The following is a 12,016-nucleotide window of genomic DNA, read 5'->3' on the forward strand; positions in this document are numbered from 1 at the left end:
TGTTGGGAACGTGTCGGATGAAATGACTTCAGCGGACTGCGTCCTTCCTCCATGGATACACACGAGTGCAGTTCCATGTCTTGCTGTGATCACCACCACGTGCACATCTGACTAACTATTGAAGGGGGCTTGTTTTGGTCCGGTGTTGTTGCTCCTCTCACTGCCAGTTGGTCATCCACACGGTGGTTTTGTAGCCGGCTATCATTGTGGGCCCAGCACTACAGCAAAACTGACTCCTGCTGCCCATTAGCTGGAGGACTGCCAGGGCTCCGAGTGGGGCTACAGTGCAGACCGAGCGCTTCATTCCGCCATGATGGCAGGTGGAACACACGTGTTCTGTGAAGAGATGTATATATGATATGAATATGCATGTGTTGTTCGCAGATTTACTTGGTAATGACACAGATCAGAGGGGACTTAGCTTTAGATGTATTGGAGAGGAGGTGGAAACAGAAGGGAGGCGAGTTTTTGTTTTCGGCTTCTCCCCTGACAGTTGGTTTTGGGAGCAGGAAGGAGGAGCGAGCCACTGCGAGGGAGCAGAGAAAACAGGCACATGCAAGCACAGAGCTTGCTACTTGAGTTGGAGCACTCAAAAAGAAATCTCCTCCTTCGTTGTTCCCAACTCTTCGCTCCTCTGCGTGGACAGTTTGGACCGTGGCTGGTTACTTAGCAACCAGATTCCTGCTGAAACTGTGTCAGACGGAGAGCAAGCTGCGTGTTCAGAGTGCCTCTTCTCATAGCTGCGATCACTCACGGCGCTTAAGTCCGATCTACCTCGACTGTATGTCTAAATAAGAACCATGTCGACATTAACACTGTTCCTGCAAAGAGGAGGCCTCAATTTAAGCGTATGATTTAAAACAGTGATGATTTGGAGACAAAAGATAATTGGTATTATAGTACTGACAAATACCTTCAACAGTATGAGTGATATATTTACCATTTTACGATTGCTGCACTTTGGCTGAGTGTTTAGAGCTGCGAGATATTCCAGTTTTTATAACATGATGTAGCAACATTGGAACATAAAAATGTGCAACAAAACTGCACATTTTGTCTTTGGATTATTAGATTATTATTATTATTCCCATTGTGTTCCAAGGCGCTTTCTATGAGCGAGAAAACAACATGTAAACAGATCGCATGAGAGAAGTTGACCATGTTGTGAAGTACTGACCAACTACTCAATGAAGCAGAGCCTTATAGAAGAGTGTTACTAAAGGAGATCACTGTCTTTCAGAGGTCAAAATAACAAGCAGGTGCAGTGGTGTTTACCAGCGAGACTCACCTGCCAAATAGCTGCTAACGCTGTGCTATGTTGTGGTAGGAACCGTGTCATGAGCCTTGGTGTGGAGGTGCCAGTGGCTCAGAGGGACTCCCTGGCCCGGGAATGAGACGAGATTGTGCTTGTGTGCGAGCAGTTGAGCCTCACAGGTTTTCAGCTCAAGGTCGAGCGTGTGGGGGGGGGGGCGAACCCCTCCAGATGTGGCCGCTCTATTTCCAGCTCTTTGCTGTTCCCCCCCGACTCGTCCTTTTCTTTCCTCTGTTTGACATTCTGTGACATACACACGTGCACATGTTGGTGTGGCATGAATATGAGCCCCACCTTGGAGTGTCATTGATCCAGAAGATAGTTTTGACTCCGATGTCTTCATCAAGGACACATTTTCAGAAACACGGGCAATGAAATCATGGAGAAAATGGATCAATGATTGAGACTGTTGGAGCTCTCATTAGCTCAGTGATGGATCGCTTCAGTTTGTCGTGTCAGCCAGCTGCTCGCCTGACTGGGGTCCTCACAGTCATCAGCAACTCTCGTCATGCTGAAAACTAAATGTTTCCAAGGCTAAGAACATTCTTGATCTTCGGGTCCATGTGAAACCGGGATGCATCAACACAGCAGATTGAAACGGCTGTGGAAAACAAGTGGGAGATGAAGCACTGGCAGTAATGGAGTGAGAGAGAGAGGGAATCCTGGTGTAACTGCGTCACTGGTGCCTCCTCCCGGGAGCGTTGGAGGCGCAAGGATGGAGGGATGCAGAGAGAGGAGTGATGAAAGAGAGAAGAAGCAGTTCAGGGACAGGCTGATTTATGAGTTTCTGTTTCTGACTCGTGCTGTCTTTGGGGACTTCTCTGAGTTGAGGCGAGCAGGAGACACGCACACACACACACACACACATTCTGCTGGCTCCAACCTTCAGTGGAGAAGGCAGCAGGAGGTGTGTTTGAGGTGCTTCTTTCCCTGTGGCAGATGGTGAGATAAATGAACAATCGTCCCAATCAAACCACTCCAAAATCTGCCGTGGAAGCCTTCCACTGGCGACTGAGCGAGAAGCAGCCAAAATGGAGGAGATTTAGAAATACAGTTGAAGTCGGTGAGAGTAGAACAGACAGCTCATTAGCAGGAGAGAAGTGATGGAGGGAGGAGGACAAACACTCGGGGTGCCAGAACTGACACCAGGATGGGAGCAGGAGGAGCCGTTCTCGCCAGCCAGAGTTACACGTGCTTACACGAGAAGAAAGAATGGAGGCAGGGGAGAAGAGCACCGTCCCTCTTCACCTGTGCTCACCAGAGTTGGCCGAGTGTCTCTGTTATCCAGGAGAGAGTCAGACTGCTCCATGCTAACAAAATCACCTCGTGTGCCTGGTCATGGAGTCACACCTGTGATTCCAGATCTGCTGGCTCCGAGCTCACCTTCTGCCTCTGTCCAGACAGTTCCCTCCTCATTCCTTCCCATTCATTGTCACGTCTAAAGGCAATGGTGGCATCTACAACTCTGGCACTTCCTGCTCCTCTTCCTGTCTCTTTGTCAGCAGCAGTGTCGCCCTGCCATCACGGCACCTTCAAACCTGCCTTCCTTCAGCTTCTGCCACCGCTCAAGCTACTGAATAGATGCAAGTGAGTGGACTACTGACAGTCACGTGGCCTCGCCTCCTCCCACTGGACCCTTGCACATGCACCTTGGTAGGAATGAAGTGAAGGATTCATGTGTTGTTGTTTAAAACTTCATGCTTAGAACTCTAGACACTTGAGTCACTCATTCATTCACCACAGACTCAGAGTAGAGCGTCTTGCACGCGCAGAAACTCACTGCCAGAGGTGGAGAGCATGAGAAGCCAGGAGAGGCTGACCTTCATGTTGAGTGAGTGTGTGGACTGAATGAGTGAAACAAACTTGTATGTTCCTCAACAGCATCATGTTCATCAGAACTGGTTTCTCCCGAAACAGATTCTGATTCTGTTCATCAGGAGCAGCTGTTCCTGAGCCACTCAGCACTTCTGCTTCCGTGTCTCTGGCTCCCTCCCTGTGTGCTCCATGCAGCTGTGGCGTCCAGCGTCAGGCCGGCGACACACGCCTCAATAAATTGTGACTGGCGGTGACCAATGGCGTCCTCACAGATCGTATTTCACGTCTACATTCCTCGGTGTCGACTGCTCCGGCTCGGCACCAAATAAAAAGCCCACCATCATTTAACTTCACTCACGGCACAGCGGCGCTTTTATCACGAGAGCCTTTGCCTTCACATTTGACTGCTCCAGATTTGTGTGAGCCTTTGTGTCGTCACACTGTGCTCTGGTTGTGCGATGACTGAAATTGTAGCTTTTATTGAAAAGAGGAGAATCTAAGCCCATGGAACAGATGGAAACAGGTTCTGCTCAGGAGGCGAGAGAGAATGGTGTGGTGAACAGATGAGAGACTGGAAGGAGACAAGGCCACATGTTGTCAGTGCTACGCTGCAACACATTCTCCATTCCAAGGCGTCAAATAGCGACTGTCTCCCAGTGACCGTTGCATCCTATGGTGAAGCTTTGAATGGAAACCCACCCCTTTTACTGTGTAGTCTGAAGCCTCTCACACTGTGTTTCAGTCACGTTGACATGCTCCGTCAGTGACAGCCACATCAGGTGACGTCTTGAAGTGGTTCTCAAGCGCACTTGACCATGGAGCAGCACATGGGTCCAGGTGCAAGTACGGTGTGTCCGGGGGAGGACCTGATAGGTGTTATCACACTTACATGAGGTGTCAGACTTGCTGCTAATGACTGCTGAGCGCTGCACGGTGCGATCACACCGCCATAATAACAAAGATGTCATGTCCATTCAGTCAGTGGAGCCACTGTAATCCCGCCAAACACGACATTCAGATCGACCCGCTGTTCCCACTGTCGAGCTCTGAGCCAAACCGCTTTCAGCAGACGATGGATCCTCGTGTTGCACGTGTCGTTTTGCCGTCCAGCCTCTGACCGACTGTGACATGACCCTGAAGTCATGTGATTTGCTCCGATTGCTGAGGCACAAAATGACCTTAGCAAGTGAGACCGGGAGCGTGGTGTGCCAGGCCTGGGTTGGTCTGGGCCAGCGGGCCTGGCTCGTGTTTGGTCCAGGCGCCGCTGCAGACCAGGAAAATGTACATTTCACTGGTGTCGCTTCCCTCACAGCACCAGCGTGTGCCAGTGTGTTTGTGAAGCGTAAGGAAGCTGCGGAGGTGTTGAGTGGAGATTAGGAGAGAAGGAGGCTCAGAGCAACGCTCAGCAATTCCTTGAATATTCAAATCTCTCTTTTTTTAATTCTGCTGCAGATTACAGATCCTCTCATCTGTGACTGGAATCCTCCACCTGCCTGTTCGCCGTCACATTGGCTGACGGAAGTGGCCTGCGGCTCTTTCTTCACGTTGGTTCTACTTCTCCTTCGGGGGGATTAGACAAACAACACAACAGTATCAGTAACTCCCGGTCGGTGCTGTGAAAAGTGATGCTCTGTCTGAACACGCCCCTTTTACTCTTGACTGTCGGGATTTATGTCGACAACTGTGACGCTGAAGCTGGAGCACCTTTTGAGCCGCCACTGTGTCGCTAATCCCTCCTTCCCTTCCGCCAACATTGCCATCTCCTCAGACCTTCAGATGGACCATGTTTCTACCTTGCTAACTTGTCACCTTCGGTTGTTGCTCTGTCTTCCTCCCCAAGCTTCTTTACCTTGTCAGGGGTGCAGAAAGGCCCCCAAGAGTCTCAGTTCTGGGAATCTGAACGTGATATGGAATCATATGTTTTAAACTAAGAGTTGTCTTTGGGTCGCTCTGGACAGAAAGGTTCACCAGCCTCATGTGAGTCAGTGCTTCTTTAATCTGTTGCTTCTTTGCTCATCAAGCTGAGAAGTGAGTTCTCTATTATCTAGTTTCAAATCCTAAAATCAAATGTAGCTTGGCCTGGTGGGTTGTTGAAGCACACTCAAGGACCCTATGAAAGGGTCAGTGTTTTCTCTCACAGAGGCCTTTGCATGACCTCACTCGCTCTGTGGCTCACTCACAGCCGAGGTGAGATAGCTGACCTCTCGACCTTTTGCTTGGGGAAAAGAAGGCGGCCTTCATTCGAGGTACTGATACATGTTCAGATTTTCAGAAAGTCTTTGACTGAACTCTCTGCAGCAGTTAAGAGAGTTATGTAAAAGCCAGATATTTTTAGAAACTAAAACATTTTTTTTGCTCATGTTGGTTTTTATCTGGGCCTCAGTCACCGCAGTGCGTCCCAGTCCTCAGCGTGTTTGAAGCTCCTGGTCCATTGGTGTATCTGCATGTTAGCAGGATGAGTCATGCTCAGCGGTCACAACTGCTTTGTGTCTTTACGTTTCATCACGACAGAGGGAACCACAGGGAACATTCCCGGACCTCAGAACAGCACAAGCATGCAAGCGAGTCTCCTCTGTCAGTGTCTTTTCATTTTAAATACTCAAGCCCACATCCACGGATTCTGTCTTCCTGCTCGCTGAGTTTGAGAATATGGCTGCAAGTAATTCATCTGACCACCTGTTCTACAGTATTTCACATTATTCATATTGCGCCTTTGTGCTTAGATTATCGAAGGCTGTTGCACTTCTGAATTCCTATCTGGCTTGAATGCAGCATCACTTTCATTATTCACTTTCACAATTCCTGGTGTGTGGACACCAGACCCAAGACCTGCTTCATCAGGCCCATGGTCTCCAACTGGGGATTGGTTGGACTCAGACGATACAAAAAGCAGGACAGAAGCTTCTGCAGTGGTGCCACTGTTGGACCCAGACCCGCTCCTCGGCGCCATGACGGCGTCACAGTTGTGTGACAATGTTGTTGGCCAGGACCAAGCTGTCCCTTGTTGCCGATTACTTTGCTGTGACTCAGATGAAAAGTCAGTTAGGTGATCTTTTCATTCCTTTTGACCCCTGTCATGTGAAAAGGCTGCTGGCTTGGCTCTCAGCTGCGACTGAAACCTCTGCCATGCCACACAGGAAAAGGAAAGCACATTTCAGTCAAACCACAGGGTGCTGGGTTTTTGGTGGGACATACTTCCTTATGAGACTCTGCTCTAGCAGGTGATTCAAGTGTTTGAGTTCAGATGCCAACTAATCCGCTGTCATGTCAGTGACCTTGACCTTTGCCTCACATGGTTCGAGCACGTGTCCATGCTGGTGATTCTGCTCAACTGTGTCACTCTGGGGATGTTCCAGCCTTGTGAGGACGTCGCCTGTCAGTCAGAGTGGTGTCGTGTCCTGCAGGTGAGTGTGGCTCCACCTCCTTCCGATCCCGGCCATTTTGCCAAGCACCAGTTGCCGTGTTTAGAAATAGTGTTCTGCACGACTGTTTCCAGTGCAGGCTTCCCCTTTTAAAATCACATTGTCTCTTCGACGATGACATGACTCACAAGCGCTGGTGTTCACCCCACATTTCCACATTTTCAGATCAAACTGAACCAAAAAACAGGGTCAGTATTGACATGTTGTGTGTCTAATCATTCATAAACAGAATAATCTGCCAGTGAATTCATTTGACATTAGTGCCACAAGCTGCTGAGTTGATAGTGCATGCAAGCTTCTTCCTCATGTCCCATATGGATCAGTATTCTAAACTCTGCTGTGAAGATGTGTCGTCTTCAGAATGCAGTGCGCGTCTGTTACTCCCTTCAAAAAGCCAAATGTCTCTGAAGTTGTCATTGTTTTTGTGATGTTGTCATGTAGCCCTGTTGCAACAAAGGTGTTGCGCTGAGGCTGCAGCCATGGGTGTAGACCTTATTACCTGCTGAGACTCTAGTGAGCAATGAAGTCATGAGTCAGAAAAGACACGTGCAGAATGATGCGGATTTGATCCCTACCAGGTGCTGGACGACTGCATCTTTGCATTCTTCGCTGTGGAGATGGTGATCAAGATGGTGGCCTTGGGAATTTTCGGCTCCAACTGTTACCTTGGTGACAAGTGGAATCAGCTTGACTTTGTCATCGTCATGGCAGGGTGAGTCTCCCTCCGTCCTCGGCTGGTATTTTTCTGCTGCACACATTGTTCAGTTCTACACCTCCAGATAAAAGCCATCACCTTGGAATACAACAGCACTTCATTTCCTGTCGTGTCACTCGGACGGTGGGCAAACGTGCGCTCCCACAGACACATGGCCAATTTCCTGTCTGAGTCAATACCGCGGTGTTCTTGATGCGGTCTGTCTCCTTTTATCAACTTTGAACCCAGATGACATAATGCCGTAGCTGCTGGACAAATAACAAGCTGGGACACGTGAAAGAAGCGGGGGGGACATTTGCTTGTGATGATGTTACACATGAAATAACACCAAGAAAGTTTGGAGATGACACTGTGTCCAGACTTCTGTAGTGCGGGACGTAGCACAAGGAGAGTGACCTCGGACCACCGCCTGTAGCTGGTCTTCACACCGGAGCAGTCGCTAGCCATGTCAGCCTCATCCCTTGCTCTGTGTGTCTCTTCAGGGTGATGGAGTACTCTCTGGACGGCCACAACGCCAGCCTGTCAGCCATCCGTACGGTCCGAGTGCTCCGACCTCTGCGGGCCATCAACAGGGTGCCAAGTGAGTCCCACTGCTGCCGCCAAAATTCATATATATATATATATATATATATATAGTCATTTTCAATGAATAACTTTACATTTACCACTCGACATTCAACATGACTACTGCATGAGTTTTAACTGTAAGGTCAGAAAAAAACTTTATGACAACTTAGAAAAGTTATACTTAAAGTAAGGTCATAAAAAGCTGACAAGAATCTGCACCGTAATGCTCTGAATAGACAGGCAAGATGGTTTGGTCAGACAGGGGATTTAAATTTAACATCTGAGCTTAAACCTAAATGTCACTCAGACAATCTTCAGTGTTGCCGCGGTTATACAGATGAAATATCACCATCATAGTCAGGATTAACTGGGACTTGAACCCATGGCTTGGTGCTCTTCAGATTGCACGAACATAAGTCATCAGGCTGAGGACTGGACACATCTGTCTTCCCTCCTCTGGACAGGAAGTGACTTGGAGAGGTGTTCTGGTCAGACTTACCTCCTGATCATGAGGCAGATGTTCCATATGTTCTGCTGCCTGGTTACCAACCGCAGCAGGCCTGTTTGGTTGGTGTTTCAGCTTGTGGAAGCTCCTACTTGCCGTCATCTACGTTTCCAAGACGGAGAGGGAGACACTTTGTTCTGTCATAAGACCAGATCGGTGCCAGATGAATTGCTATGCTAAAGTTGCTTCCTCATCAAGCTTCCAACTAAAATGGTAGATGTATTTTAGAAACTGTCAGTAACTTACTTTCTTCATTAAACGGTAAATATGAAACAATGTGACCAGAAAAACTCATACAGAAATACCATATATATCTATTTATCTATTTCTCAGTATGGGGAAAGCGAAATGTCAAATGTGTCTCCAGCAGTGTGAAATAGATCAGCAAGCCACAAGCGCTCTCCTGTGACGGGACTGTTCAAACTCTCTTGGGTCACAGTGACCGTAGTTTGACTCACTTCTCACTTCTGTGGCGCTAAATCTATCAAGAACACTGGTAAATTGTTTCCACAGTGTTGAGCGTGAAACTTTCAGTGGAGAAAGAGGAGCCAGTTCAAGTGTTGGACTTGTGCTCCGTGGCTTCGCTGCTGCTGTGTGTTTCTCTGAGCGAGGGGCTTGTTGTGAAGAACACATGAATGCTTCTTCAGCCTCTGATGAGGTGAACCCTTCTGACAAGTGGCGCTGTCTTCTGAACACATGTGGTTAGATAACACAGCGCGCTGTGGTCCCAGAGGATGAGGTCATGTGACACTGCCACTTCCAGTGTCATCTTCTCCTGATGACATGGCCTGGAACACTGAAGTCATGAGCCGTGGCTGAGACTGGGTCATTTCTGCTGTCCTCCTCAGGTATGCGGATCTTGGTGACGCTGCTCCTGGATACTCTGCCCATGTTGGGAAACGTCCTCCTTCTCTGTTTCTTTGTCTTTTTCATCTTCGGCATAGTCGGGGTGCAACTGTGGGCGGGGCTGCTGAGAAACCGATGCTTCCTTGGAGAAGACATCAACACGTAAGGAGCGAATCGTCCTATTACTCTCAAGCAAGACAACAATCTTTCTCTACTTTTCACAGCCATGAAGCGCAATGAAAGTTGAATAAGGTGTAGACTTTGAGTGTTTATGAAACCGGTACCCGGGTGACTGTCCTCTGCAGATTAGAAGTGAGTGGCTGGAAGGAAATGATGAGTGAGGCTGATGGTGGATCAAGGTGGAGCCACCAGTCGATGCGCCATCTACTGGTTGACCTCTGCACCCAAAACACGAGGATCTAAGGACTGTTTTAATGCTCGAGGAAAGGAACTGAGGGACTCTTTCTGACTCAGTGACCTCAAAAGGCTGGATTAGATCAGACTTTCCAACGCTGAAATTAGGATTACTAACATCTAAATAAAGAGATTAAAGGCTGTTTGGCTTGCTGATGTCTGCCCTCTCTTTTCTACAGCATGTACAACTTGTCTCTGAGTCCATACTATCAGTCAGATGAGGGCGAGGACAGTCCCTTCATCTGCTCTGTTGCGCGGGACAATGGGATGCAGCGCTGCAACGAGGTGCCACTGTACACTGAGGACCACACGGAGTGCAGGCTTCCTGCCCCCCACCTCGCCTTGCTTCCTCCTGAGGGGGCCAGCGTTAATGGATGTGTCAATTGGAACCAGTACTATAACAAGTGCGAGGCTGGGGATTTGAACCCTCACAAAGGAGCAGTCAACTTTGACAACATCGGCTATGCTTGGATCGCTATATTCCAGGTAGGACACATGGTGAGATGAGACTGTAAATGTGTGGAAGATGACTTGAAAGTGGAGCTCATCCAAAGCAGCTTCCATCTGTGGCACAGTGGCTTGTCTGCTGCCAAGCAGCTCCTTTGGGCAGGTGTGCGTTTCCTTGCTGCTCTGGCTGACTGCGGCGCTGCAGGAGATCTGGACTCCACCGTCACAGCCTGCGGGTCCTCACTGACTGTGCAGTTATGAAATCAATTCTAATAGTTCTGCCCCAGACTGTCTAATGGACGCTCTCTGCGTCCAACTGCCTGTGATTTGTGAGTCTTGCTGTCGTGGAAACCTTGTGAGGAGCACTGTAGTCGCTCACTGAGACCCCGCCCGAGAGTCCGGAGTTTGGTCTGGGCTACATGTTCCCTGAGAATGTCTTCTGAATGGTTGAAGGGAACTCATCCGTCCCGCCGTGTGTGGCATGAAAATGCTCCTCAGGTTGGGTCACTCTCATTTGGATTTTGGTCCCAGTGAATTTGGAACCTTTATTCCTGTAAGATATTGTGGAAATGAATGACTTTGCATAAGAAAGCTTCGAAAGCGTGTGCACTTCCCTTGTCTCCTTCCGGGGCGGAAATTATTCCAATTCCAAAAGCTTTTCATCATCTTTAATAACTGTGTGACAGGAACAAGTGACCACAAAGACCCTCAGATTCGCAGAGTGGGAACGCCTCTGCAAACCAACCATCAGACCTTATTATGGAGCAATTAGAAACAGAAGGAATGAGCTGCAGAAAAAGCTTTTTTCGAGTCCCGAGCTTGTGTTTGAATCTCGGCTGACCCTGACCCTCCAGTCTCCTCCACTTGCATGGAATTATTTCATGACCAGAGGCCTCATTGTTTTATCCTCAGATGGATCTGAAGCCGAAAGGGAAGGTGATGTCTTTCCGTTTCCCCAATGTCATCGATGGAGCACTTTTCATCGCAGCATACTTTTAATTGAGTTTTACTGCACAAGGATTTATTGCAAGATTGTGACCTTGATGAAATGTTCCTTGAGAAAACCATCTCTACTGGTCTTTTAGCCCTGAGCTGAGCATGTAATAGGCCCAAGGTTCTGGCTGACCCACTTGTTTAAGTGAGCTCTGACTGAAGATTCTGGAGCCAAACGTTGACGTTACTCTGAGGAGCCATGTACGGCAGCAGCTTCACATGAAAAGAGAAGACGGGTCCATCACCACCTGCTCATTGGAGGTCGGGTCACGGCGCCAAAGAGACAGAGACTTGCAGTGAAGTGTCTCTCACCTTGATTCGAGCGCGTCGTCCCCTGAAGTCCTTGTTACGATCGACGACGATAGTCTAAGAGGCCAGCGAGGGACAAATGAAGCTGCTTCACTCTGTGTTCATGTGTTCACTGGATTCCTTCATGTTGGCTGAGGTGTTAGCAACTGCTGGAGCTGAGCTGCCATCTTCATGTCTCAGCATCCTCTGTGCGCAGTATCACCGCGACGGCATGAAGGAGTCCGTCACTTTGGCACACATCAACGGTCATTTAGGGAAACCAGTGCTTCTTGGCTGTTTGTCTCTAACATGCTCTTCTTTCTCTCCATGTGCAGGTCATAACACTGGAGGGATGGGTGGATATCATGTACTATGTCATGGATGCTCACTCCTTCTACAATTTTATATATTTTATACTGCTCATTATTGTAAGTACCCTGTGCTTTCTACACTCAAACCTCTTGTCTCCATGCTGACATTATTTTGGTGACGTGAAGTGCCGAGTTCAGGTTCATGAATGAGCGTGGTTTTTCTTTGTAAGGATTCATTTCAAAGATCTTACAACTTCTTTGTGAGGATTGGACTCTATTCCAGTAATTTGATTATTTTGATGAAATATTGATAAGAAACTTAGTTATATATTTACTTTTATAAATGTGGAAATATTTTTTCATCTTCTTTTCCTCTAAAAT

General features: G+C 48.3%; 1 protein-coding gene across 6 annotated transcripts in view; it reads left to right on the forward strand.

The window, feature by feature from the left end:
* The window catches only part of cacna1ha (calcium channel, voltage-dependent, T type, alpha 1H subunit a), a 54,227-nt gene that overhangs the window by 21,294 nt on the left and 20,917 nt on the right, over positions 1-12,016 (forward strand). For all 6 annotated transcript variants that reach the window (XM_053852800.1, XM_053852798.1, XM_053852801.1 and 3 more), the window contains 6 exons: positions 6,419-6,531; positions 7,128-7,261; positions 7,747-7,844; positions 9,185-9,344; positions 9,776-10,082; positions 11,660-11,752. In XM_053852800.1, the coding sequence (XP_053708775.1) occupies positions 6,419-6,531; positions 7,128-7,261; positions 7,747-7,844; positions 9,185-9,344; positions 9,776-10,082; positions 11,660-11,752 (905 nt within the window). The remainder of the gene's footprint in view (positions 1-6,418; positions 6,532-7,127; positions 7,262-7,746; positions 7,845-9,184; positions 9,345-9,775; positions 10,083-11,659; positions 11,753-12,016) is intronic.

The sequence above is a fragment of the Synchiropus splendidus genome, chromosome 19 (assembly GCF_027744825.2).
Source record: "Synchiropus splendidus isolate RoL2022-P1 chromosome 19, RoL_Sspl_1.0, whole genome shotgun sequence".
Lineage (NCBI taxonomy): Eukaryota > Metazoa > Chordata > Actinopteri > Syngnathiformes > Callionymidae > Synchiropus > Synchiropus splendidus.